The 27,202-nt window shown below is 44.5% G+C and overlaps 2 protein-coding genes across 14 annotated transcripts; one reads left to right on the top strand and one right to left on the bottom strand.

Moving 5' to 3' along the window:
* NUBP2 (NUBP iron-sulfur cluster assembly factor 2, cytosolic) lies at positions 1–10,285 on the bottom strand. 5 transcript variants are annotated; one of them, XM_072599913.1, is made up of 9 exons: positions 10,158–10,187; positions 9,593–9,699; positions 8,990–9,174; positions 5,901–6,019; positions 5,176–5,374; positions 3,546–3,700; positions 2,660–2,770; positions 1,812–1,881; positions 1–872 (listed from the first exon to the last, which is right to left on the bottom strand). In XM_072599913.1, the coding sequence occupies exons 5-9, from the start codon at positions 5,327–5,329 to the stop codon at positions 727–729; spliced, it is 636 nt and encodes a 211-aa protein (XP_072456014.1). In that variant the 5' UTR covers positions 5,330–5,374; positions 5,901–6,019; positions 8,990–9,174; positions 9,593–9,699; positions 10,158–10,187; the 3' UTR covers positions 1–726. The 5 variants fall into 5 exon arrangements, with proteins under 5 accessions (XP_072456014.1, XP_072456007.1, XP_072455999.1 ...); XM_072599906.1 differs by lacking the exon at positions 8,990–9,174 and having other exon boundaries at positions 10,158–10,210; XM_072599898.1 differs by lacking the exon at positions 10,158–10,187 and having other exon boundaries at positions 9,040–9,174; positions 9,593–9,789.
* SPSB3 (splA/ryanodine receptor domain and SOCS box containing 3) lies at positions 9,879–27,083 on the top strand. 9 transcript variants are annotated; one of them, XM_072599857.1, is made up of 7 exons: positions 9,879–10,089; positions 18,124–18,264; positions 24,064–24,241; positions 24,935–25,122; positions 25,217–25,319; positions 25,623–25,748; positions 26,157–27,083. In XM_072599857.1, exons 1-7 carry the CDS (start codon positions 9,976–9,978, stop codon positions 26,489–26,491), a joined length of 1,185 nt encoding a protein of 394 aa, XP_072455958.1. In that variant the 5' UTR covers positions 9,879–9,975; the 3' UTR covers positions 26,492–27,083. The 9 variants fall into 9 exon arrangements, with proteins under 9 accessions (XP_072455958.1, XP_072455950.1, XP_072455907.1 ...); XM_072599806.1 differs by lacking the exon at positions 9,879–10,089 and adding an exon at positions 10,308–10,385; XM_072599799.1 differs by lacking the exon at positions 9,879–10,089 and adding an exon at positions 10,606–10,745.
* The last annotated feature ends 119 nt before the right edge of the window (positions 27,084–27,202 follow it).

A 27,202-nucleotide genomic window follows, 5' to 3' on the forward strand; every position in this document is an offset into this window, starting at 1 on the left:
TCAGAGGGAATTCCTTTAATTGTGGGCTCCTTTAAAGTTACAAAGCATTCCTGAGGCATGTTTAACAACAAGGAAATCATCAGGTGACATTAGGGTTATGGTATGGAAGGGGCTAGAATTCAGACTACATAGGTTTCCAAGTTATCATATGGACTTCATGGCCAGATGGTACTTACACATCTGAAAAGGGAAATACTCCAATTAGAGCACTTAGTAGTGGGAACCCTGCATCCAGAGCCAAGCAAGGATGTCCAGAGTGTACTTAATAGTCTTAGTACCAGAGGCAGAGAGGGAAATGCCAATGTCCTTATGTTGGCATGTCTCTATAGTTAGCTACATCGTGGTTAAAGTCAACATGATCTTCATGATCCTGTCTTGTAGGAAGCAGTAAAAATTCAGTACCATTAAACCACTGTGGATGCACATAAGCCCACTCTGAACGGAAGCATGCCTGAGCTCGACATGCTGCTAGAGGTGGTAGAAAAACAAAGCAAATTCCCCAGAGGCAACAGCTACCTGGTCTTTAGGAAGCCTATTTTAATAGTAGTGAAATTGCAGACATGGCACTGGCTTCTTTGCACCGAGGGCTTCTGAATGATCCAGGAAGTTTCTTCAGAGGCCTTTTTCTCTGTGACAGTCTTCTGGTTACAAATCTTTTAAACAAAGGGCTGTATCCAAAATCGACAAAAGGGGAATCACAGTAGGCAAGAGCCTGAGAAGCCTTAATTAGGAGGTCTGAGCCAACGTCCCATCCAAGATCTGCTGAGTGATAGAAATGAATGCAGGGAAAGCAGGGCTTTTAGGAAATTCTTGGATGAAGTCTTGGCCTTCCTCTAAACTCTTTGTGAGTTGAGGATCCAGGGGTACACAGCCTATATAGAAAGAAAAAGGGGAAAGCAGAAGGGGATGCTTGGTTAGACGACAGCAAGCCTACAATAGGAAGGGTAAAGCATATGGGAAACAGCAATATTTAAACAAGGTTTAAGTCACTTTCACTTTGACACTTTGCAAACAGTATAAATTTAAGAAGCAATGGGTGACTGACTGAAGTCAGAGATCTCAGTTCAAATTCTACCTCTGAAACTTACTACCTATGTGACCCCAGGAAAATCACTTTTCTTGGACTTTCATTTTCTCATAATTAATAAGGTCGGGGGAGGTTGAACTAGACAGTTTCTGAGGTCCCTTCCAGGCCTACATCTATGACTACAATTTGCCCATTCTATATTATGAAGTAGAACAAGAAGCAATTCTCTTATCTTTTATAAGAATCTTCCAATCCATATTCTTTTCTATCAAGTCATTACAATTAATAATAAGCTTAGCATTGGGGAATCTATGTCACTCTACTAATTTTATTATTGAAAATGAGGCAGACTTTACAGGTACAAAGAATGAATCTGATATTCAAGCCATAATCTAATCTAATCTAATCTAAACTGAAGGAGGCTGGCATTGTGGACAGAATCATGGAGCTGGAGTTAACTGGGTTTAAATCCATCTCTGACTCTAACTAGTAGTTTGATCCTGGGCAATTAAGCTCCGAGTAGCTTAAGCGTAGCTTAAGTAACTCCCTACGACTTATCTATTAAGTCACTTAGGTTGCAAACTCTCTTAGGAGATCCCATGAAGATGAAAATTATACAACTTTCACATAATGTAAGTTGATAATGAGAGAGAATTACCCTTCTCTTCTGCCTGTCCTGCTTCTACAATCAAATAGGATGATTACACAGAAAATATTTTCAAAGGACTCAGAAAACCAGAAAAAGTGACCCCATACATGTTCCTAAATTTCAATTACCACTCACCTAAGAAGGGGACTTTTGCATGCCTGGCCAGTTCTTCCCCACCTCCCTTAGAGAAAAGATTAGTGCACTCCTAGAATCAGAGGAAACAAAAAGTTGGCTATGACCACACACCTACTTGATTAGAAGCTTTCTCACAGATGACATTTTCCAGACTAGAGAGGGGTAAGGGCAGGATAATAAGATAAGGGGCTCTTAGAGTACAGATTAGGGGTTAGTAAACTAGGGCCAGAGGCCCAAACCAGTCTGTCACCTGTTTTTGTAGGGTCCACAAGGTAAGAATGGTTTTTACATTTTAAAATAATTTTTAAAAACTTATCAAAATCATTAAAAATCACTTAATTTATTCAAAGAACTAAAATGATTTAATTTATTTACATTTAAAAAATAAACATTCTTAGCTCCTGGGTTGTTCAGAAACAAGCAGAAGACTGAATTTGGCCCTTTGACCCTGGTTTGCCAGTCACTGTTTTAGGTGAAAATAGTTAAGTGCAAAATCTAGTGCAAAAGGAAGAGAAGACACTGAGGACAGACTTCATATGTCATCTGGAAGATAACAGGTTCAGTTCCATCTCATGTACCTATGTTTATTTCTTTTGAGATTGGTGGCCTAGTCCTGAGTCAGAACAAGCTTCCCTGAGCTGAATACATCAGAAGGAATGAGATTTTTATTCAACAAAGGTTGTTATTAAACACATTATATGTGATGCACCATCCTAGGTGCTAAGAAAACAAAGATGGAACAAGATATAGCTTCTTTTGAGTCCCACTGAACCACGTTAGTCTGCTAGGATAATGAATTGCCTGGTGATAAAACAGGAAAAAACTTAGGAAACTTCCCCAGGGCTCACCGAACAATGTGGACAGACGAAACCACTCATATTCTCCACAATTCCAATCACTCGCAACCCTGTCTTCTTGCAAAAAGTGAGCTCTCTCCTGACATCACCCACAGATATTGCCTGTAGATCCAGGGAAAGAGTCTATCATAAGTGGGTGGTGTGTTTACAGAAGAGAAACAGATTATAAAGTAAATATATTATAAAGAGGACCTTGCTTTTTAGTCTATTATTCTCACAGACACTTTACCAAAGTGATTAAATGGTTTGCTAAAATCAGAATAAACAGAAGGAAAAAAAGATCAGCAAGTACAACAAACAACCATTTAGGCAAAAATGACTTTCCATACAGCACCAAAGAAAATGAGACCAGTACATTCTTCTCAACTAGATATGGAAAGAAGCACTAACTTAACCTGGAGTAGAGACCTTGTTATTTTTTTTAACATTTTGATAATAATTTCAATATAACTGGTTTCCTTTGCAATCCTATGTGTTTTATTTTACTCATTTAAAAACATTCTTCTGAAAAAGGATCCAGAGGTCCTATCAGAGATCCTAAGGGGTCCATGACGCAAACATAGTTAAGGGCCCTGGGACTAGATGATTCACATTACTGTTGTCCAGTCATGTCCGACTCCTCTGATACCGCTCAGGGTTTTTTGGTAAAGACAGTGGAGTGGTTTTACCAATTCCTTTTTCAGATCATTTTACAGATGAGGAAACTAAGGCAAACAGGGTTAAGTGATTTGCTCAAGGTCACATAGCTAATAAGTGTCTGAAGCTTGATTTGAACTCAGGCCTCCTTACTCCATGTCTGTGCTCTAACCACTGTGCCACCTAGTTGCCCAGATGCTTCAAAGAGCCAGGCAAAGAGACCCTTGGGAACATAGCATACCTGGGGTGTAGTAACCAAAATAGCACCCAGAGGCTTATAAGGGCGAAGAGCTTCCACAGCAGAAATGTGCTCATCAGAAGTCCCTGGTGGTGTATCCACAATGAGATAATCCAGGTCACCCCAGGCCACATCAGAGACAAACTGTTTTATCAATGCTGACAAGGCAAAAGAAGGTGGTGTCACAAGTCTCTTTAGGGGAGCTCAGATTCTCTCCACTACAGGTTATCTTCTAAATCAGTGGTCACCACCCAACTTGCAGGCCCCAAGGAGTTTTTGCTGTGGGTCTACATACTCATAAACAACAAAAAAAGCTTCTTTAGACTGAAGATTACTTCTTATATATTACTATTTTTCAAATGTTTGCAGATCCTGTTGTGATTACTAAAAATACAAACCCATTTTAAAAGGGTTACTACATTCTTTCCTAATGTATTTTTTCAGGGAACGGATACTAGTAATACAAGTGGCCACTACATGGAAGTCTAGGGAATGGAAAGATTTGTTCATCCTCAAAAAGGCTGGGAACTACTACTTTAATTGGATTTAAGTAAATAAGATTAAGCATCTTTCTCTTAAAGTATTGTCCTAAAACTGCTCTAAAAGCTGTCAAACTCCTGCTATTAGGGATGTCATTTTATAATATGAGACAGTCCAAACCCAGCCTGCAGAACATTCTACCTCAGCACAGTGTAAGTTTTTTGTCCCTGCCCAGAAAACATGAAAACTTAGATTACTAGAGTCCATAATGCTACTACTCAGAGAGTTTTTGACTCTGACTCCAAAACTTACAACTCTCTACAACCAGGATAGCAAAGTCTGGGCCAACAGGAAGTGAGTACCCTGTCTTCTACAGGACCAACTTTCACCAAAACTGTGATATCTGCCCTGTTTGCTTAACTCTTCTATAATCCTTTACTGTTGTAATCCTGCAGGATACTGCTCAGAAGGAATGTACACAAGGCACCTAGCTGATAACAGCTTAAGATATGAGCCCTGAATCTCATATTCAGAGGGCCAGTGAGCAGCTACCTACTTGTGACAGTGGTCCTGCTCCTTGGAGGTCTGTGGTACTGCCACTGAGGAGGGAGCTTCTATCTTGTCTACTAGTCCTAGGAGATAGGGATTAAAGCCAATCATTAGCTTCTATTATCCCTCTGATCTCCCCAATCCCTTTAGTTCAAAGCATTTTGGGCTCATTTTTTATTCATATGGGCTGGGTCAAAACTTGAACTTTCTGGCTTTGAGAAGATAACCAGACTCTTAAATAGTAAAAAGAAATCATGAAATGCACATACTTGGCCTTTTAGAATAGAAAAAAAAAAGCAAACAGTAATCCTTTTAAAGAAGGCATAAAGTGAAACTGCTGGTTTGTATTCTAAATATTCCTGAACATTCATTCTTTCCAATTCTCTCCCTCCTATACACAAAGACTAGACACCTATAATATCTTAGAGACAAAGGAATACTCTGGCATCGGGAGGGAGGCTGGATGGATCAGATGGATTCAAACGTATTTTCTAGCTTTAAAACTCTGGATTCTCTCCTTTGGGAAGGATTTAGTGTGGAGTTCTACAAAATACCCAGCTAGGAAGCAGCTAGAACTGCTGCCACAGCCCAATCACAGCCATACCATTTTTTTTGGGGCCTCTCCACACTACAGCCTCATCTGGTTTCTCCAGTAGAAAACCCACGGACATGAGGGAGATGGTTTGCTCTTGGTCCACAAACACAGGAACCCAGCCATTGTCACACTGGTGCACAGCTTTGTCTTGTACTTTTAGCATTCGGGGAATGCTAGGACCGCAGAGATCCACATCCAGAATCCCAACCTGTGATAAGACATGGAGACCAGTTCAAGCAAGTTCCAGTAGTGTCTGAAAGTCTTCATAGAACAATGTTTGTTTTAGTGGTTGATACAAACAAACAAAACTAAGGTGAAACACAGAGAGATTAATCCATCACTACAATGTTATAGCATAAACTACTGCCATGTCACTGGAGAAGTCAGCCATGAGAACTGGGAGTTAATGGTGACTTTACGTCTAAAGACTTCTTTAAAACAGTGTAGAGGTATTTGGCCCAGTAGAGTGTGAGACTGTTGAGGCAAGATTAACAACATCCCACAAGGTGGCAGCAGCAGGGGCTCAGAAAGTTCAATACAGCCACTCACAGGTCAAAAAAAGCTGCTATTAAGTCCCTTAGGACTAATGTGCTCAGGCACATTACCTATTATGAGAAAAGAGATAAGACTTCATTTTACCTAATGAAGAGTTCAATTGTTGCAAAAGAAAGACAATGAACTTAGCACAAAGTCTACAAAATTACCACTGGACTAGGCAGAGTGGCAGTACTTACCTTCTTGCCCGAATGCCGGAGGGCCAGGGCTAGCTCTGTAGAAATGGTACTTTTCCCTACCCCTCCTTTTCCAGAAAGGACCAAGATGATCTGTCTGATGCCAGTCAGATTTCCTGTCTCTTAAGATGATAAAGCAACATAATTTCTTGTGAGTGAAATGGGGACCAGCACTTAAATGCATGTAGTTTCAGGCTTTAATCTATTCCTATCACAAAGAGCCTCACAAAAACATTTATGAGAATCTTTGTTTATATTTCCTAATATACCCTGCTGTACAATCCCTCCTAGGGAGCCACTCTTTATAACAAATAATAAAAAATATTTTTAAAAATAACTTAATCCCCCCCCAATTAATATGTCAATATCAAAGCAGTCAGAAACTAAAGGTTCCACACCTGTATTCCTCTACTTCTGCAAAGGGAAGGAGATGTATCCTTATATTTCTTTTCTGGGGCCAAGCTTGGACATGCCTAATCCATAGAGCTGACTTCTGATCTACCTTTTAAACAAGTTGCTCTGCATCTAGTCAGTCCTCTCTTTAACTGCAGCCTTCATATTCATAGCACTATCAGATTGGTCTTCCTGGTGCTTAGGTCTGATCGATGCTCAAACAATTTCAATGACTTTATGCCTATCAATTAAGGCTCAGAGTGTTTAGCTGAGCATTCAAGGCCATTCACAAGGTGTCATTAACCTTCCTTCTGGCACATTACATCCCTGTTCATACCTTGTATTTTGGCCCAAATGGTCTAAATTGCCATTCTCTGAAACATGATTTGCCCTTTCCCATTTTCATGCCTTTCTTCAATCATAGCATTTCCTCTACTTAGAATCCCTGCTGGCCCCGCTCAAAGTCAACTTAATTTTTTAAAAATTCTGCACTTAAACATTAAATAAAATTAATGCTTCCCTACATAAAGCAGAATGGAAATAGGATTGTACACAAAATGGAAAATATCTATTAAGTTTAGCTTCCTTTAAAAAAAATTATATAATAGATTCAACATCTATCTTTCAAAGCTGTTCTATTCACCTGTGTTTCCTTCTGGCATCCTTCTGTTCTCTACTAGGTGACAGGAAATTGTTACTACCAAGTGTCACTTGCCTCTCCCTTAATGATCCTAGTAAGGTCACTTTACATTCCAACTCTTTTGATATTTACTCTCAGTTAGGTTGAGCTGAACCACACCCTAAGTTGATCCCCGCCCCCAACCTGGACATTTTACCTAGTAAAGGAACCTAGTTTAAGCAGGATCTTGGCCTCCAAAGTCCTTGTCCCCTTCTACTGAGATTTATGGCACAAAGGACAAAACAGCCAGAATGAAGTGGTTGTCCTTGCTTGGATTACTGAGAGTGATTAGGATCTCATGACCAGGCCCTGCTCTCTCCTAAAGGTATAAAGAACCTTCCTTGGGTCTCTTGGTTGGGAAATCCATTGTGCTCTGAACTCACAGAACATCCCCTAAGGTGGCAGGTTTGATACCATGTTATCTGAATTAAAGATGCTTTATTCCTCAGCTCATAGCTTTATTTTAGGACTTGACATAGGAATTTTTAAAAAAGCATAAATGACTCTTTGCCCTCCTTTTCTATTTTTTTGTAGTCAGCCTTATCAACAAACTCCCTTTCTTTTCACCCCTTCTCCCCAAGAGAAAACAAAAACTTCATAACAAATTTACAATCAAATGAAACAAATTTGCATAACTGTCATAACAAAAACTCTAAGTCTTCTTCTACACCTTGAGTTCATCAATTCTCTGTCAGGAGACCACAGCCCATCACCAGTACCCTGGCACATCTCTGATCATAATTCTTAAGTCCTTCAAAACTGTCCATTACAAGGTGGTCGTTCGGGTAAGCATTGCTTTATGTTCATTTCACTTTGCATCACTTCATAAAAATTTTCCCAGGAGTCTCAGAAACCATTCCTTTTATCATTTCTTACAATAATGTTCTATTACACATATATGTATACATATATATACATATATACACACACATATAATTTCTTCAGTAATTCATTCCCTAATTGATAGAGTTTCCAGTTATATGCTAAAACAAAAAGAGCTGCTATAAATATTTTTGTACATACAGGTTCTTTTCTTTTTCTTTAGTTTCTTTGGGGCATAGGCACAGTAAGGCAAAGTTTAACGACTTGGTTGTAGCTCCAATACTGCTTTTGAGGAAGGCTGTACCAATTCACAGCACAGAGTACCTCTTTTCAAAGAAGAAAATTAATACTCTTCTGTTTTAGATAAAAATCTTTCAGAAATATTTTTATTAATTTAATATTTTCCTAAGTCCAAACATTTCTAGCTTAGATAACTGTCCAAGCTGGCACAGTCCCCACCGATGCCCACAAATATTTCTCTACCCCAAGACAATTTAAAGCAACATTTATAGGCATATTGAGTAATGAAAGATTTTGAGTTAACATTCCAGTAAAATAATAACAATCATCTACTAGAATTGCTAAATTCCTTCCAGGACCACTCCCCTCAAGAATCAACAACCAACTTCTTAATCCTTTGGAAAGAAGTTCGGTCACCCTAGGCTAAAGGGAAGGGCAAAGATCTAGCTAGACTGGGGATACTTCCAGCAGTTTAGCTTTTGTTCTTCACCTCTTACATACTTCCCTAAAGAAAAAAGTCTGGAAAAGGTTTAATATATTTCCATATTGTGTTCCTAAATCCTCTCCAAAACTGTCATTTTCCTTTTTTGTCATCTTTGCCAAGACAGGTATGAGGTATAACCTCAGCTAAGAAGGATACATTCTTTGCTAAGTAAGAATTTAATCATCCTCTCCTTTTCCAAGTACCAGAGCAGAACAAAACTAATTTGTGAAAGCTATTTTTTTTTACTACTTTGGCTCAAATAGCTTTGGATGGGAGCAAAAAATATTTATCCACCTATCTCTCTCTCTGTCTCTATATACAAAGACCCAGGTACACACACATATAAAATGGACAATATATATATTACATACAGCACATTTATATGTTAATTGGGCGAATGATTTTCTCCCTTTATCTGTGTACCACCTGCTGATCTTGGGTGTCCAGATCTTGGCGAAACTGATTGCAGTTTACCTGTATTTTTACTCTGGGCTGGTTTACTCAGGGACCCTAGAAATTCTCACCACAGAAGTTATTCTAGTGTATGAGGCGAGATAGTCTCGGTATCACTGAGATTGGTTCGGATGAGAGAAGGAAAATGATGCAAGATCTGGATCAAGAATCAAAGGAAAAGGCCACAGGAAGCAAAATCTTTTTCTCTGGAAATGTAAAAAGAAATAATCTTCCAATAATTTTTCCCCAAAACTCTTTTCACTGCGTAGACAGGCATGGGTGAGGAAAGTTCCTGACCAATGTGAGCCAGCACCTCCGGTAAACCGTCAGGTATTCTAAACCCCAGTGGGGGCGTCATCCTCCCCCCAAGCCAGACTGGGGGAGACAAGGGAAGAGAAAGGACTGGATTGACAGGAGTTGGGGTAGGGGAACCCTAAGCAGCTCATGACTGCTGGAAGGGGAGTCACCGTAGGGGGCGCTGGAGGGACAGGAGCCTGGGGTGGAGAGGGGGACTGGACCGAGGGTGGGAACCGGACTGACATGGGTCACCCTGGAAGGCAGATGGCGGGGCAAAGAGGAGGGGCCGGCGTGGGCCATGAAGAGCCGCACCGGGTGTGTACGAACCTGCCTTCTTCCAAGCAAGGGAGCCTGGACGGACCGCCGCCTAGTGAGCTCCTCGGGGGAATGGGGGGGGTGGACACCAGAACTGGAGCGAGGAGGGGAAGGGTCCGCTGACGGGGGGAGGGCAGACGGAGCGGGGTCACGTGGGGGAACTAGCCCGGACAGGACGCGCCGAGCCGGACAGGGCCGGCTGAGGCGTCGGGAGTCGGGTTCCGGGGCGCCTCCACCCGCCCTCGCCCGGCCCAGTCACGCCGGCGCTAAGTTCAGACTCCCGCCCCCTCCGCCTCAGCTCCCCCGAGACCTTCAATTCAGGGGCGGCCCCGACTCCACCCCTGGGCGGGGAGGGGGAGAACCCTCATCTCCCGCGGGAGGGAGACTCCTCGCGCATGCTCAGCTACTCGAGCAGAGCGAGCCGCCGACTTCCTGGGGGCGCCTCGTTCACCTGGCTCCCGCAGACCCGCCCCGACTCCGGACCACGCAGGTGGTTTCCACCTTTCAAGGTAAGAGGCTTGGGACGGCGACTGTCTCGGGAGAGGCTCTCGGAGGAGCTCCTCCTGAACTCACTCACCCTGTGCGGCCTCCATTCTGCCGGGCGCCACCTCACGTCACAACTTCCGCCTCCATCTGCGTACACACACCCCTTCCCTTCTTCCGCCTGGAGTGAGGGACGTTTCAGCCAATCCGAAGCAACATCTCTCCCCTTCTCCCGCCTCTTTGCTCGTGTCCTCTTTTCTTAACCAATCAAATCTCCGAAGGCGTGCCTGCCACCCGGCCCCGCGACTCCTGGGAAATGGAGGTGGGCTTTCTTCTAAATCCGAAAAATTGGCTACTCCCTCAATTTCTGGCCTTCGGGCCAGTGTGCGCGGTAGACTTGGCTCTGACTTGCCCCTGTTCCTCCTATGGGGACGCGGGTTGAGGATTGACAGACTGTTTAGCCACTGGCCCCGCGAGTCCCTCCCTTCTCCCATTCCCGGAGGGTGGCTCATCCAACCGAGACGGCGATCCAGGCCTGACTTTCCTTCTCCCGGGCGAGGGACCAATGGGGTGGTGGGGGCGGGACTCGGGGAGGAGATTGTTTACGTCTCGCTCGGGAGGGGAAAGTAGGTCAGAGCGCGGGGCTGGAGCGGAGCGGAGCGCGGCGGTGGCGGCGCCTGAGGTGAGAGCGGCGCGTCCCGGGGTGGGGCCCCCGAAGGCTCGGTCCCCGCGCCTCCCCCGTTCCGTGACCCCTCCGCGCGGGTTCCTTTTGCGCTTCCTGCCCCGTCGGCCCTTCAGGCCTCCCTTTCCCGATCTCGTTCGTCTTCGCTCAGCTTTTGGCGCCTTCTCTCGGGAGCGGACCGAACGGCTTGCACCGCCCAATGGGAGGGGGTGCCAGTGGTTGGTGCGGGAGGGCCCGGGGGGGGGGCGGGGCGGAGGCCGGGCCCTGGAAGCGCCGGGCTCCCGCGGGGCGGGGGGAGGGCGAAGGGAGAATGCGGAGGGGGCGGGGAAGCCAGTCCGACCCGATGCGATGTGTAGAGGGACCCCAATGGTCCCGGCCGAGCGGCAGCCGACCTGCCGGGGAAGGGGAGCCTCGTGGTCCGCTCCGAAGCCTGGGAACTTGAAGGGAGAAGCTCCGTGGGCCGGGCCAGGCGGGGCAGGGCCGGGCTGCGTTGGCCCGGCCTCGGGCGGGGGGAGGCGGGGCCGCTGGCTTGCCCTCGGCGTGTGCACGTGTCGGGGCCGGGGGGGAGGGGGGGGAGGTCTGCACGGCCGCGGCCAACCAGGCCCTTCCTCCCGTTCCGTTCTTCCCTGTTCCAGTGAGGATGGGCTGGCGGGGACCGGGCGGGAGTCCCTGCCTTCCGTTGTTCCCACTTTCGGGGCCCCCCGGCCGGGGGCTGAGACCGCCGGTTTCTGCTGGTTCTCGACGTGGTGTTAGTGGGTGTGGTCCCGGGAGCCATCGCAGCCTCCCCCCGCGTGGGTTCAGAAAGTGGCCAGAAGAGACCAAAGGTTAAGGGAGGTTAAGTCCGGGGGTGAGGAGGTGGCTCCTAGACACGCATCCCTGGTGTGTGGTCGGTGCATCCCGGAGGTCCTGGGGGTGCCAGCGGGGGATCTGGAGAACTCCGGCGGGCTTGGTAAAGGGGGTGTTGCAGTTGTGCTTCAAAGGTGGGTAGGAATTCTACAGAGGGAGTAGAGTAGAGGGCATTTAGAAGCATCTGCCAACAGTGGGAACAGGCATGGAAGTGGAAGGGAAGGAAAAAGTGAAGTAGAGATGGAGAAGGGTGGCCCCAGCTTCTGAAGGTCACCCGGGAGGAGAGACCCTGAGCGAAGGGACAACCGAATCAGGTCTGCTTGGAAGGAAGGTCTGAAAGCTGTGCCAGGTGTAGAGGTGGGGAGTTCTGGCGTCGTCTAGTTTTACAGTCTGGAGAGTCCTTCCTTTTTCTGTCCTAAGCGTCGTTGACATCTGGGAGAATTGTTAGATCACTTGATGTTACTTAGCTTACCTTCTTTCAGGAGGGTGAATTCTCAGTGTTCTTGTCACTTGTTGCTTTGAATTTGTCTCCTTGACTTTGCTTAAGGTTGCTATCTGTGATTCGAGGTAAGGTTGGTGGGAAGGTGCTAGACTTGGGAGTCGGTAGAGTTCAAAATTTGAGTTCGAGTTCTTCCAGCATTTGTTATCTGATTAACTATCCTGAGTAGTCACGTAATCTCGTTCAACCTCGGTTTCATCCTCAAAAGTTAGGGTGATAATAAAGATCCTTCTCCACCCCTCTTGTTAGGATCAAGTGCAATAATATATGCAAAAAGCCATTATATAAATGGTAGTATTAAGAATGCCAGGAATTTGAAGTCTGGCCACGTGCCTACTTTACTTCTCAGCCTTGCTTTATTTGTAAAATGGGGCTATATTTACACTACCTCCCTCACAAAGTTGAAGAATGCACTTTGTAAAGCTTAAAACACTATAGTGGACAGAAAGTCTGAGGTGTTTTCTTTGAAGTTAAAGATGATATCAGTGTTGCATGATCATGAACATAATTTTTATTGGTTAACCGATGGTAAGCAGGCTGTGAGGGATTTGTGTTTGTCCTGAGTTTTCCAAGAGGAGCATGACATCAGGGAAATGATGACATGACGTGCAGTTGACTTCGATTTGAGTGAGGACGGTCACTAGCCTCACTTTCTCCTCCAGAGCCATCTGTGTTCAGTGACCAGATCGTTAGGAGAACTGATGGAGTATGACAATTTATTGTCCTTTTGTAGAAAAGTGTTTTGTGGTTGTTTTTTTTTTTCATTTTCTATTGCAATCCTCCCTTGGAGCAGAGCAAAACAAGTTACAGGAAACTTGTATTTTAATTTGCACAAGTTATTCAGCGTTTTCCACTACTACCCATAGGAAGTATGTTTTTACCATCTGTTCTCTGGGACCAGAATTGGTCATCTCACTTAATATAGTTCAGTCCATCAGTCTGAGAGTCAAAGCGCCCTGCTGAGAGTTCCTTGGCTGGTGACTCAGACCCCAAGCATGCAGGCTAAGAGGTTAAGTGACTTGCCCCAGGGGTCAAACAGCTAACATAAACCCCTGAGGTGGAATTTTCTTCGTGGGCAGTTGGTGGTCAGATGTCCACGTTAAGTCTGGCACCATGTAGTGAGCACCTACAACCTTCTCTTCCCCCCAAAATGGGGGGTAGGCAAACTAGCCCAGGTCAGAACAGAGCAAGTAAGAAGTTTCCATGGTGAGTGACCTGTGTGTTGTCCTGGTTGAGATGGGAGGGAAAGCCAGTCCAGGAAAAAAAAGTATAGATATGTTTTAGTATTGTTTGGGGGCTCACATTATTGAGGTCAAGCTGAACGTTGATTTTTCTGGCTCTACTTTGTTTGCTTTACCTTCATTCATGTAAATCTTACGTTCATATGGATTTTTTGTATCTGATCTCTGGTAGAACCTTCTAAGCTACTGTTGGTCTGATCAGCCACAGTTAGACACACCATGTACGTTTCTTGACTCCAACACGGTGATGGGCCTCTTTTTTGGGGGGAGAACCTCTTGGAGAAGGAAGGACAACTAACCAACAAATCTTACCTTAAGGCAGCTGGGGGCACTGTTTAAAGAGTGCTGAACCTGGAGTCAGATTGAAGTTTAAATACTGCCTCAGACTTTTTTTAAAATTTAATTATTTTATTTGTTTTCAGTGTTCTACAATCATTTCCATATGTCTTACATTTTTTTCCACTCCCTCCCGCATCTTCCTCCCTTGAGACAACGTACAATCTTGTATTCGTTCGTATACGTTCAGTACATACATTCCTGTTAAATGCATGTTGCATAGAAGAATTAAAATGAATGGGGGAAACTATAAAACAAAATACAAAAGAAAATGGTCTGTTTCTGTCCGTGATCCAATTCCATAGATCTTTCTCTGCATGTGGAAGGTGTTTTGCCTCGAGTCCATTGGAAATTTTTTAAGTCCATGCATTTCAATGAAGTACTAAGTCTATCAGAAAAATTCCTTGCACGCTGTGGTTGATGCTGTGTACAAAGTTCTCTTGGTTCTGCTTCTTCCACTCAGCATCAGTTCATATAAGTTTTTCCAGGCCTCTCTGAAGTCTTTCTGTTCATCATTTCTCATAGCATAATAGTATTCCATTACATTCATATACCATGACTTGTTCAGCCATTTCCCAATTGATGGGCATCCATCCCCTTGATTTCCAGTTCTTGGCCACCACAAAGAGAGCTGCTATAAATATTTTTGTACATGTGGGACCCTTTCCCATTTCTATGATCTCTTTGGGATAGAGTTCCAGGAGCGCTGTTGCGGGGGTCAAAGGTATGCACATTTTTGTAGCTCTTTGGGCATAGTTCCAAATTGCTCTCCAGAATGGTTGGATCCGCTCCCACTGCCTCAGACTTAGAAGCTGTGTGACTTTGGGCAAGTCTCTTAAACTATCCACCTGTTTCTTCATCTGTAAAATGGGAATAACAATAGGACCTACCTCCCAGCATTGTTGAGAGGATCAAAGAACTTTTATAAAGCGCTTTTACCTTAAAGCACTATGTAATTGCTGGCTGCTTTTATTACCCAGTAAGGCTTCACAAACCTGTTAGTGATTAGGCCTTGAGATCAATTTAAAGTCAAAAGACTGCCTAGCAAGAGAATTGATAAAAAATAATAGAAGTTGTTTATATGGTCTTAAATAATATTTTAATATAGCTGAACCAGATGAATTGCTGTGCATTTTAGGGATCTTTCTGTGTAAAGAATTGGCACTAGTCATGCTGAATATTTCTGGCCAATTTCCTTGTCAGCCATTAAAAGCTTGCATACCCTATGATGAATTTAATTAGATCACAGTTTATCTTATGTCAGTTTCATTTTAGATTTTTCTCTTGATGGAGCAGTTCTGTTAACAAGCCTTCAAGTGCCTACTCTGCAAGCATTGTGTTACACTCTGAAAAAGGTTGACCCCTCCTACCTCTCTTCCTGCCCCTCCCCAGTCAGTCCTTACACCTTCCAGGAATTCTTGGTCTAGCATATGCAAACATCTGTACAAACCTGGGATGTATAGGCTAAGTTGGAGATGATCTTAGAGGGAAAGCTCTGATATTGAAGGGGGATTGGGAAAGGCTTCTTGCAGAAGATGAGATTTTAGTTGGGATTTGAAACCTGGAAACAGATGAGGAAGGAGAGAATTTCACTGAATCATAGTGTATGTAAGAAGTGAGTCAGGTATAAAAAAGAAACTAGAAAGGCAGGAAGAGGCCTGGTTATGAAGATTACTTAGCGCAGTGTCTGGAACACAGTAGGTGCTTTATAAATGCTAGTTGACTGACAGATGTATCCAGAGAATTTTATATTTGAACCTGGAGGTAATAGGGAGCCCTGGGAGCTGTGAAGGTTGAGTAGCTTGTCTAAAATCACTTCTAGTAATTGACAAACCTAGTATTTTGAAACCTATGCCCTCTAACTCTAAATCTGGTCTCCTTTCCAGGTGACACTATGCCATGGCAAAATAGATTGCTCATGGTCATGAAGTTTAGTTAGTGATTAAAGCCAGGATTTGAACACAGGTCTCACCTGATTCTTTTTCTAACATAACATAAATGAAGTAGGAAGTACCTTCACTTCCCTCATCCCAGTCTTCCTTTACAGTACTATCTTTGATTTGTGTTGATCTCCATAGCCCTCCCAACTCCGATACTCTGATTCTGTCTTTGTGTTGGTTCTGGCTGTTTAGAAGTGTTTGTGCTTATGATTGCCCCTGTCTCCATAGCATATGGTTTCTCCCAACATGCTTTGTTTTTTAGGAAGCTGCCCAGTGGGGTTGAAGTTAGGATTCTTTTTCTCCCTATTTTTGGATGTGTAACCTAGACAAGTAATGGAACTTCTCTCTTCATGCTTTCTTTTATACTGCCTTTCTCACTTTTAAGGATTAGTGACCTTTAAAGCTATTACACCTTGAGATGCAGTGGTGTTGGAATGGACAGGCTGAGGGGAGGGTGAATGCAAGTTTGGGTATTATGTCATCCTTGGCAGTTTCGAAACAGTAGCATACAAAACTCACCTGCCCATGTGGTCCACCCTCTGGATCTGAACAAGTACTGTGTCAGGATGGTGGAAGGTCAGGGCAGAAATTCCTTGCATTACCTGATGTTTCAAGACTCTGTGATGATACACTCATGACTCTTTGTTGCATCTGGTTCAACAATTAGCATAACAGCTGACATAACCTCTGTTTGAATTTGTAATTTACAAGGCTGTGGCCAGAATACTTCCCTGTTTATGTATGTGACAGCTTTACTCTAGCCTGGGACTGGGAAAGAAAATGGCACTGCCTTTTATTGTCCTTGCTTTAGGAGCCATGTCAGTGCTTGCTGACCAGGTTGTAGGAAATTGAGTTTATCAAGGAGGCTGTTGCTAGATAGGGGCTGTATTCATAGAGGCCAGTTGCTTATGGGTCAGGCTTCTACTATAGCTTCTAGAAACCATCCCACTGAATCTGTGGCAGTGAGGTTTAAGTAAGCTCTTGGTTGGACTTTTCAGTTCAGAGTGGGAACTTGGGTGGGTGGGTGGGGTTGTCTATGGTTGATCTGAGGAGTGTGTAGAGAAGAGCTGTTTTGCTGTAGATGGGAAATATTATTTTCATTATCATGTTGGTTCCAGGCAACCCTGAAAGTAGTAGGTGAAAACAGCTGCACTTTAGCCAGCAGTTGGGAGGCCATTTTCAGTTTCTGTTCTCTGCCCTTCAGTCACTCCTGCTAGAGGCGAACAAATTCTCAAGTCTTTGCCTTAGGTCACAAGTAAAAAATTATCAGAGCCTAGAGTTAAGACCAGGCCCTCTAAAAGTGCCTGCCTTGTGTTGTACTGTGCTAGATATTGGGTGAGATGCAAAGATGATAAAATGTAGTCCTTGCCCTAATGGAGGGTAGAAAGTATGTTAATATCGTAATAAGGATTAAAACATAGTTGCACATAAAATCTCTAAGGGATGTCTCAAGAACTATAATAATACCTGATAGTTCTATAGCACCTTGAAGCTGTGTATCATCTCATTTCAGCTTCATAACCACCCCATTTTACAAATGAGGAAACAATCTCAGAGAAGCTGATGATTTGCCCATGTTCACATGATAAATAAGTTTTGATTGTGGGGTTCAAGTCCAGTTAGCTTCCTCCATGGGTAACATTCCCAACACCTTGGTGTACGACAGGAATTGTTATCCCCATTTTACAGTACTGAGGAGGTGGGAAACAGGTGGTCAGCATTCAGATTAGAGCATATTAGCTGCATGTGCTGGCTATGTGCTGGAGTACAACTGAAGGTGGCTCCCAAAGTTTCAAGGGCCCTAGAGCTACCTATGATTAGAAACATGAAAATCATGAGTTTTAGAAGTAGAAGGGACATTAAAATCATCTATGAGGACAGTGAGGCTAAGAGAAAGGAAATGACCTGAGCTTTCTGTCACACAGGTAGTAAGTGACAGAGGCCGGGATTTAAACCTAGTTCTTCTGACTCCAAATTCAGTGGTTTTTAATTACATTCTTGATGATGCATGACATGGAGAATTATAGGGTGTTGGGACATAGCCGTGTCTGACAGGCTCATTGGGTAGGATGGGAGTGGGAAAATAAATCACTGGTGATCTTGTGTGCTGAAGGCATGCCTAAGGGTGTGGTGCTCATGCTACATAGGAAGAGTCTGCAGCTGCTGCCTGTATTGGTCCCTAGAATGAGTGAGTACTGACAAAGGCAGGGAGCAGGGGTTTTGGCTTGGTTGTGACCCTTGGTAGTTTCTTGAGGATCGCAAAGTAGTTAGATGTCAAAGAAGATAGCCCTGTGCTTTGAAAAACATATTGCCTAGACCCAGGAACTACAGGGTTTTATTGAAACCATGCCTTTGGGTCACTCTGGCCATTGGGTCATCTGCTATGAACTACTGTCCTGTTGAGGAACTCCTGGGACAGACATGGGGAAGTTTTAATTGCTGGAGATTGTGGTCTGAGGGAGCTTCCCACATCACAGGCTTCGTCTTACCCTCTGTTTGTTTCCCTTTTATTTCAGATCTTCTCCGCCATGGCCCGACGCACCCGCAGCAGCCGGGCCTGGCATTTTGTTCTGAGCGGGGCGCGCCGGGAGGCAGATGCCCGAGCAGTGGCTTTGGCGTCTGGCACTACCAACTGGGGCTATGATTCCGATGGACAGGTGGGTCTCTGCTTCCTTCACAGGAAGAGTTATTAGAGTATTTTTAGCTCTGGCTGGAGCGTGTTCAGAAGGAAGTATCTAAGGAAATCATCTTCAGGCTTAGCTCTCTACATGGGGTGGTGGGTAAGAGAGAGCACAGGACCAGGTTCTCTTATGCTTCAGATGTTAATTATCTACATCAGGAGTTGGCAAAAGCTGGCCTAAGTAAAGTGTTTTCTATTTTAAAAAATGTAAAACTTTCTTAGCTCTAAAGTATGAAAAGAGCAAGCTACACCTGACTCTTCTGGTCAATTAAACAGCTTAGGATGCTGGTTCAGAAAGGAAATACAAGTACTATTTTTCTCTTCTTTTGTTGGGAAAATGAATGAGAAATGGGAGGGAACCCTGGTGGTCTAGGGATCCCCCACCCCCCATAGGCCTAATAGATATACTCAGGATGTGTCTGAGGGCAGAGAGAAGTGAGTCCATGAGATTCTGAAATGATGGGAGGAAAGGAATATATTGTTGAGCTAATGAGGTAGGTTTATATTCAAGAGCATTCTTGAATTACATTCTGTTTTGTAGCATTGTTGAATGAAGTTTATTAATATTCTTAGTTGAACATGAGTTTACAGGGCTGCAGGCTGGTGGCAGGATGGACCACCTACATTCTGAGTGTTGTATTAGGTCAGCAGGCCATTATCCTTGCTCTCATCACGTTACTGGTGAGAACATGGCCAGAGTTCTGTGCCCAGTTTTCAGGTTTGACTTCTAGAGAAGGAAAACTTTTTGTGATATGTAAAATGTAACTAAAGCAAAGAATGGAAGTTGCATTCTTCACCTGGGATAATGTGGACAGAACAGATGGCATTGGAATTATGGGGTAGGGAAGCTGATTGGTCTCTGAGGAAGATAACCACTAAGGTTTAGGGGAAACATCAAGTCTAAAATGACTGGTACTGGAGGCCCTTGTCAAAAGCTTACACAACTTTGAGGTGCCATAAAGAGACTGGTTAGAATGGGAATGAATGTTCTTTTGTGCTGTGGGGGGGTAGAGGGTGGGGCAAGACCACCCTAGTCTGAAGCCTTCCCATAACTCGCTACTTCTGAATCATAGCAACAGTGAATCTGAACAGGTTTTATTCCTCAGGTTCAGTTTCCTTCCAATTCTTTAAGAAAACTTTTCATGTTGATGCATTGTTACAGTTTCTGGGGATAATGGGGTAATAAAACACCCTCACACCAGACTGAATCCTCTCTAGTGACAAAGAGTAGCACTTAAGCCAAAATATTTAATAACATCGACCACATCTGGTTATACAGAAAAAAGGGAGAATATTTAATTACCTGTTCTTTGGGGTTTTCATTAGTTTTCCATTTGCCTTGTGTCTGACTTCCCTGTAGGGACCTTTATTTTATGTTGTAGTCACTGTATGTTGTTCTTATGTCTTTGTTTTGTCCATCGTGTGGCCTGACCTACATTCCTGTACCACCTCCACCTTCCATTGGCCAGTGGCCTTGAGAATTCACTCCAATATGTTTCATCATAGGAACTGGGGCTCATTATCCAGTGTTGCATCAGGGGAGCGTGGGTTATGTTTGTTGACAGTGTGGCTTAGAAATTTATGGTGTTTGTTGCAGTTGTTAGCACATACGCTCAGCATGCTGTTTTAACCTGTCATCTAATGGTCTGCATCCTTTTTGTACCATGCCTGCAGGAGCTGATGCAAAACACACCCCTTCCTTGCCTCCTGTCTTGGAGAATCTCCAAGAGCCTAGTCTGGATATGTTCCGATCAGGATCTAGCCGTTCTCCTTGGCACTTCGCCCTTGTGGAGATCTTGATATGTTGTAGACTAGCACATGATTTTACTAGGGCATTAGAATTGGGCTGGGTGGCTGGGAAAATGCCTCTCTCCAGGCTCCAAATTATTAGAAATAATAATACTAGAAACTCCTGGACAAGAGTTCCACTTAAACATGGCGGCCTTCCTTGAGAATGCTCCATGTTGGTTCTGAAGCTCCTAGCTTACAGGGTCTTTTAAATATCTCTAACTTCTCTCCAGTGAGGGAAGTTAAGTTTCTCTAATTTCCATTTCAGTGAGCCATCCTCCATAGCAAATTTAAAAAACAAAAACCCAAACCACAATTCAGCAAAACTAACCAACATATTAGGTTGAGTCTTGATAGCTTATGTAGTGTCCCATACATACAGCCCAGCCCCCATCTCTGCAAAGAAGGGATTGAGAACTTTGCTCTCTTGTTCTAGACAATAGTCAAGAACAGAAATCCATGGAAAGATAGTGGACCTCTGACTTCAGGGAAAGGCGTAGGTCTGTATGTCTTTGAGGCTCATTTTGGTCCCACTTGTACCTGGGTGTTGATGTGGTAGTGTAATCAAAGAATTCCAAAATGAGTGCAGCTAGGTAAATAAGAAATGAGATATCTGAAGCACCTCACAACTCTTATCTTAGTTGATCCCAACCACAGACCTGGGAGGTTAGGTACTATTATTATTTCTATTTTACAGTTGAGGAAACTGAGGCACGCAAGTTAAATGTCTTACCCAGGATCCCACAGCTTGTAAATGTCTTTGAATTCAGGTCTGTCCTATCAGAATATGAGCTCCTATTCTTGTATCTCCATTCCTGGTACAGAATAATAGGCATTTTATAAACGCTTATTGACTTGCAGCTTAAACCTTTTGCTGTTAATTCTGCCCTCAGGGCTCAGAAAGAATGAGCCAGATCCCTCTTTCACATACCAGCCTTTCAGAATACAGCCATCAGCCATCGTTTCTCTAAATCTTTTCTCCTGGCCAGGCATTCCTAGTTCCTCTGACCAGGCTTCATATGATAGCATCTTGAGACCTTTTTGGGTGTGTAATATTACATGCTGTCAGATACAGTTGATGGGTTGATTGTATTTGATGGACTCATTCTTGTCTCAAACGTTTTGTCAGAAGGAATGACAAAAAATGTTTAGGTTCTTAGTGGGGAGTGTCAGGGCATGTTTGGAAATGTGATATAAAAAAATTTTAAGAAACACAACATCCCAACCGTGGTGCTCATTCTTTTACAATAATAGAGCTGGACACAGACACACTCCAGTTTGTCAGTATCAGGAGACAGAATAATCTTGGCTCCTCATTCACTAGCCATGTGACCAGTCTATGCACAAGTTACATGAAATCTTTCTGAGCTTCAGTTTCTTCCTCTCTAAGGTGGGGACGATCCTTTTCAGGGAAGATACTTGCACTGCTATCTGATAGGATCAGTATGAAGGAGGTTTAGAAGCACTGCAGTGCTATGTAAATATGTAATTACTGGGAAGGAAACTATTGGGAGACGTTTGAGTAAAACGTCTGAACCCATTTTTCTGAAACACATTTGGGGTAAAGGTTGAATTTCGCATTAAATTTACCTCTTGATGAGCAGCTTCTTTCCTCAGGTTGGGATGAACTTGACATTCTTGGAGATCTCTTCTGGCTCTAGGTCAATCCTGAGACAAATATATTCGCTGAATCTTAGATTGTCCCTTCTTTCGTAGGGACTAGATAACTTGGTGCTTACTAGAAGTTTTCTACTGTGATGGGCGAGGCAGCATCTTGACCTCTTTATTTCCAGCATTGATATCCAACACCCTTCTTGAATCTTCTGGCATTGATTTGGGCTGTTGGTCCAGTGCTTCTAGCTGTTCTCAGTCTCTCTTTTATTATAACCTCAACTGGAACCTTTCCCAAAGCAAGTCCTGAGCCACATGTTGTCTGAAGTTTTCTCGCTTTCTCTGGTTGTAAGAGCTGTCAGAGCTGCCCTTCACAGTCTGCAACCTTCTCCCCATTTCTGTGGCAGGTGGTCAAGCACCAAGGGTAGGTGACAAGTCCCATAAGGCACCTGGGTGATGGGGCCATTAGAATTCCAAGGGGCAAGGTGAGAATAGAGACTTCCAAAGGAAGGGGATACATGTTGGGGAGTACTGGTAGCTGGGTGGGTAGGGACAAGTAAATTCTGTCTGACAGGAGCTGTTGCTCCCCTGTGGCCTCTACTTTCCCAGACTTTGAGTATTTCAGAATTTCTAATCTTCCCTGATGTAGACCGTAGTACCGTCTGTGCTATGGCGGTATCATTTATTAGCATTTATCATTTTGTACCCCTAATCCACACTTAACTAGGTTGGTCTGCAAAGGAGAGTTGTACCTAAAACCTTTTCAGCTAGGCGGGATGTGACAGAGCTAGTGTTCTGCTGGGATAGGTTTCAGTGAGAAGGTATTGTAGAAGATGTCTAACATGTAGTACGTACTCCAGTAAATGTCTGGATGAGGACTTGTGAGACCTTCTCAGGAACACTGATTATCAGACCTTGTGGTTGATCTAGATCATTTCCAGACTTGAGTATTGATACTTTCACTCCACTGTTGTGGCTCTCCATGTTCTGTGTTCCCGGCGTTCACCATTTGTGGCTTGTGGCTCAGTTGGCACTCACGTCTTCCTCCTCAGCACACCCCCATGTTCTTTCTCATAGCCTTTAGTTCAGTGGTAAGGTTATAAGACCTGGAGTTTGAAGGGATTATAGAGCTCTGTCGTGTGCAGCTCTTTTCATGGAATATCTCTGATTTCAAGTCTGTTGGGTCATTGTGACTTCCCTCCAGCCCCTCAGCCAGCTGCCTAGTTATAAATTAATTTACCTTGCACCCTGTATTAAAATGTTTTACTTATGTCTTTATTTTTACAAGACTTATCTTTTTCCCTGTAACTTTCCTTGCTCAGAGAACTTTATCCTGATCTCTAATGTAGGGACTTTGATTGGGCTACCATGTTGCTCTTGAAAATGACTGGTAGGGAGGAAGTTGGTGGTGTTGCTGGAACTGTATAGTCCCCTGGCTTTGCCCACTCAAGAGAACTTCTCATTTGTACTGGCCTTGTCACTGAATGATAAGTAGGTAATATTTCTCAAGTTTTGATGAGTCATGGGATTGACTCCTAGGATTTGCAGCCATGGAATTTTGGTCATCAGACACCTCTGATTCTGCAGTCACTGATAATAATACACTTGTGACAAGTGGAGCCCTCAGCAGTTTCCAGAATAGGCAGATGGCTTGCGCTGTGTGTAATGATTACTCAATAAATATTGCCTGAAATTCCCTATAGCACCTCAGTTATAATTACCGTGTTTCTGAATATTCAGGAACTGTCTGTGGACTGTGACAAAGCCCTAGAGCAGAGTTCTCACTTTGAGGACCTTCAGTCACAGGGCAGTTCCTTTATTAAACTGGTGCTTATCTACTTTGAGCTCACTCTAGTCATTTACAATCAATTCGGAACTATAAAGTGAAGGCAGTGAATGGAATGAAAGCTGGAAGTTGCTGAGTTTGGAGGTTGATCCAGCAGCCTAGAGACTGTATGAAAGTGTAAGGTCACAGAGCTTGTTTATTAGTATTTATGATGAGTCAGATAAGCCCTTAGGAGATGGGCTTTTCTGGAATATATGTCACAAAATGTAGGTACTCAAATGTATATTTTACACAAAGAGGGGACATTGAAGCAGCATGTGGTGTGTGTACCTGTGTGGGGCTGTCCTGTCCAAGTGCCCCAAGAGTCTTCTCCACAAGGAGAGAAAGTATGGTGTTCTTTGCTCCAATAGCATACTTCCAAAGCTGCCTCCTCTACTGCAAAGACCTCTTATCTAGTTAGAAGAGTGGGGAGGGATCCTCACAATGGCGTTGTTATCTTTTGTGCTCCTTTTCTCACACTTTACCCCCGCTTGTGCCATCACTGCCTGGATTTTGGACAGGCTAATCTAGCCCTGGTTTTTTGTTTGACAGCACAGTGACTCAGACTCAGAGGCAGAGTTCCCTTCCCTGCCACCATCCATCCCAAGTGCTGTGCCTGTGACTGGGGAATCCTACTGTGACTGTGAGAGCCAAAGTGAAACTCCGTACTGTGCCAGCCTTCATGCCAGTCATCGAAGCAGGGACTGCCGGTGTGGCGAGGAAGACGACTGTAAGGGGCCCCCACGCTTCCTGAGGGGATGGGCAGCGACTGAAACTCATTAGCTGTCACCCATAATTGTCTTGGCTGTTGGTTGTTTCCAAGGGCTCCAGAGTCAGCAGGCTCCTGAGCTCAGGCACTTGGTTTTCAGGCCAGGGGGGATCATTTGGGAATTAGCTGGTTTTGTAAAGGCCCCTCCACCTGTCTTTTTCCCTGGTATTGGACAACCCTGGGAAGATGCTCCAGGGCAGGATAGGGATGGGGACAGTTAGCTTTATCACATGCAGGTTATACCAACTGCCTCTTTTAGTTTGTGGTCATCTAGTTTGTCCATAGGCCTGGGGAGTTTTTGGTTTTGTTTTGTTTCAAATGAAAGGGAGCTGAGAGAACACATCACTAGCGTAACAGGACACAATTCTTTACTGGACTAAGATATGGTGTAGCTGGACTAGGGCAAGCAAAGCTCTTGGGGATGAGGGTGGGGATCCTGGGTTGGGCCCCAGGAGTGGTTCTCATTCTCTGCACTGAGCATAAGCCTGCTTTTTCCTGTTTTACTGGGCCTTTCTCCTCCTTTCCCTGTTAGCATCAGGCTCATCAGCTGATTGTGGCAGTGACAGAGAAGTGTTAGATTTGGAGTTGGCCGTGTCGTGGGGTTGGCTCCCTCCTGCCTGTCCCAAATTACAGCCTCTTCTTCCTTCAACACAGATTTTGATTGGGTTTGGGATGATCTGAACAAATCAACAGCCACCCTGCTAAGTTGTGACAACCGCAAAGTCAATTTTCACATGGAATATAGCTGTGGCACAGCAGCCATACGAGGGAACAAGGAACTATGTGAAGGGCAGCACTTTTGGGAGATTAAGATGACTTCTCCAGTCTACGGCACTGATATGGTATATTTAGGGGGGCCCTAGGGGTAGTGTAGCCACAGACCACTTCTCATGGCTAACTGCTGTTCTCCTTCCCTTCTCCCACTGTTTTTGGTAGATGGTTGGCATTGGGACGTCAGATGTAAATCTGGACAAGTACCGCCACACGTTCTGCAGCTTGCTGGGCAAGGATGAAGACAGCTGGGGCCTCTCTTACACAGGTGAGCATAGGAGGAATGATGAGAATATAAAGAAAAAGGTGCTTGTTGCTAAGGCTCAGGGAGGGGAGACTGGTTGGGGTTGGAGATTTTATGTCTGTAGATGACTAAAATCTCAGGGTAGGTAGACTGGGGTAAGTATGGGGAGAAAGGGATAAGATTGTAGGCGAGATTATGCTGCATCCCTCTAGCAGTCAACAGGGCAGGGCTAGAAAAAGGGGATTATATTAGAAGTGGAGCCTATCTTACACTGAACTACAAGATCCACCAAATCTAGTTTTCCCTGCTTTGGGGCTGCTGTTTCAGGACTTCTCCATCACAAGGGTGACAAGATGAGCTTCTCATCACGGTTTGGCCAGGGCTCCATCATCGGAGTTCACCTAGACACTTGGCATGGGACACTGACATTCTTCAAAAACAGGAAATGCATAGGTAAGGGTGGGAGCTGAAGGCCCGAGCTACAAAATCGAATGTCTTTAATGGGAGTATAGCTAGCGAGCTATGTGTGGATGGCCTGAAGGCACCTATCAAGAATAAGCTGTTGACTTTGGAGCCCTTAGAAAGGGCCTGGCTAACTCTAGTAATCAGAAGAATCTACAGTTTTGGATCTGTACTCAGCTTTGGTAGTGAAAAAGACCATCCCAGGGAAAAGAAAAGGGAGGGTCTTCCTGAGTTACTGTCTGGTCTTCTATCTCCACTCCTTTTAGGAGCTTGGGTCCTGGTCTCTTTCACCACGGGCTGTGTAGATTAGGCCTGGGTACTCTTGAGTTTGTACCACTCACATAGAGGCCAGAGGTCAGACTCCCCTGACACCTCCATTCACATCATGTCTCCTGCCAGGAGTTGCCGCCACCAAATTGCAGAACAAGAAATTCTACCCTATGGTTTGCTCCACTGCTGCCAAGAGCAGCATGAAGGTGATCCGTTCCTGTGCCAGTCTCACCTCCCTGCAGTATCTGTGTTGCTACCGCCTGCGCCAACTGCTGCCTGACTCTGGGGACACACTGGAAGGATTGCCTCTGCCACCTGGCCTCAAGCAGGTGTTGCACAACAAACTCGGCTGGGTCCTGAGCATGAACTGTAACCCCCTGCCATCGCCATCACCCAAGGTGGCAGCATGCTCAGGCAGCCCAGAGGCCAAGCCATGTCAAAGGAAGAGGTGTCGACGGACTTAACTTATTTTCCAATGAAAACTGCCTTGTTGGGCTTGGGGTGGCTTCTCTTTCTTTTACCTTTCCTCCACACACTCTTGGGACAAGAGGGAAGGTTGGGAGGGGAGGTTGCCATCTCTATCCTCGGGGCCAGTGCCACTGGTTTGAATTTGCCAAGATATTCCTCTCAATCAGGAACTAGTTTAGGTCATGGCACCTGCTCCTCACCTGGATTGGAAGACTGCCCTGAACCCAAGAGCATCAGGCTAAGGCTCCTTGAGCCCACCCAAGGGTACCTCCAGGCCCTCTTTAGGGTGGTGGAGACTGCAGTGCTACTGGCTCTCTCTGGGGACAGTGTGTGATCACTCCTGCCTTGGGAGGGGAGGAGAATGCTGCAGCCTAGCCTCAGCTGTTCTCAAATGTTCAGCTGAGAGGGGTGAGGAGAAAGGCCTGGTTAATATTGAGGTATGTGTCTGTGTTCCCCTCCATTCCTTGGGGCTTCAGATCTAGGATCTAGAATTTTTTTTTTAAAAACCTGCTTTTGCATGTTTTCTTCTGCTCCTGTATCAGAGACTGTATCAAATCACTGTAATAAAGTCAAAATAGTTTATATTGATCACAGATGCTACAGAAGTAAATGGGCCCATGTTTAGGAGTTGGGTGGTTGTGCAGTGTTTAAAGGCTGAGGGGTGGTCCAAGCATCAGTTTACCCTGAAAAGTACCACCATTACCCTG

This window comes from Notamacropus eugenii, chromosome 1 (assembly GCF_028372415.1).
Source record: "Notamacropus eugenii isolate mMacEug1 chromosome 1, mMacEug1.pri_v2, whole genome shotgun sequence".
In the NCBI taxonomy this organism is placed as follows: Eukaryota; Metazoa; Chordata; class Mammalia; order Diprotodontia; family Macropodidae; genus Notamacropus; species Notamacropus eugenii.

Bases quoted from the DNA above. Each gene is read 5' to 3' on its own strand.
- SPSB3 (XM_072599799.1), top strand. From the start codon at position 10,629: ATGGGGTGGTGGGGGCGGGACTCGGGGAGGAGATTGTTTACGTCTCGC. The intron at 10,746-18,123 runs GTGAGAGCGGCG...CTTTTATTTCAG, and splicing joins CGGCGGTGGCGGCGCCTGAG to ATCTTCTCCGCCATGGCCCG. The intron at 25,320-25,622 runs GTGAGCATAGGA...CTGCTGTTTCAG, and splicing joins CTGGGGCCTCTCTTACACAG to GACTTCTCCATCACAAGGGT.
- NUBP2 (XM_072599882.1), bottom strand. The intron at 3,701-5,175 runs GTATGGCTGTGA...TTGCCTTGTCAG, and splicing joins GAGAGGCCCCAAAAAAAATG to CATTGATAAAACAGTTTGTC. The intron at 1,882-2,659 runs GTGAGCCCTGGG...CTCTGATTCTAG, and splicing joins TCGTCTGTCCACATTGTTCG to GAGTGCACTAATCTTTTCTC.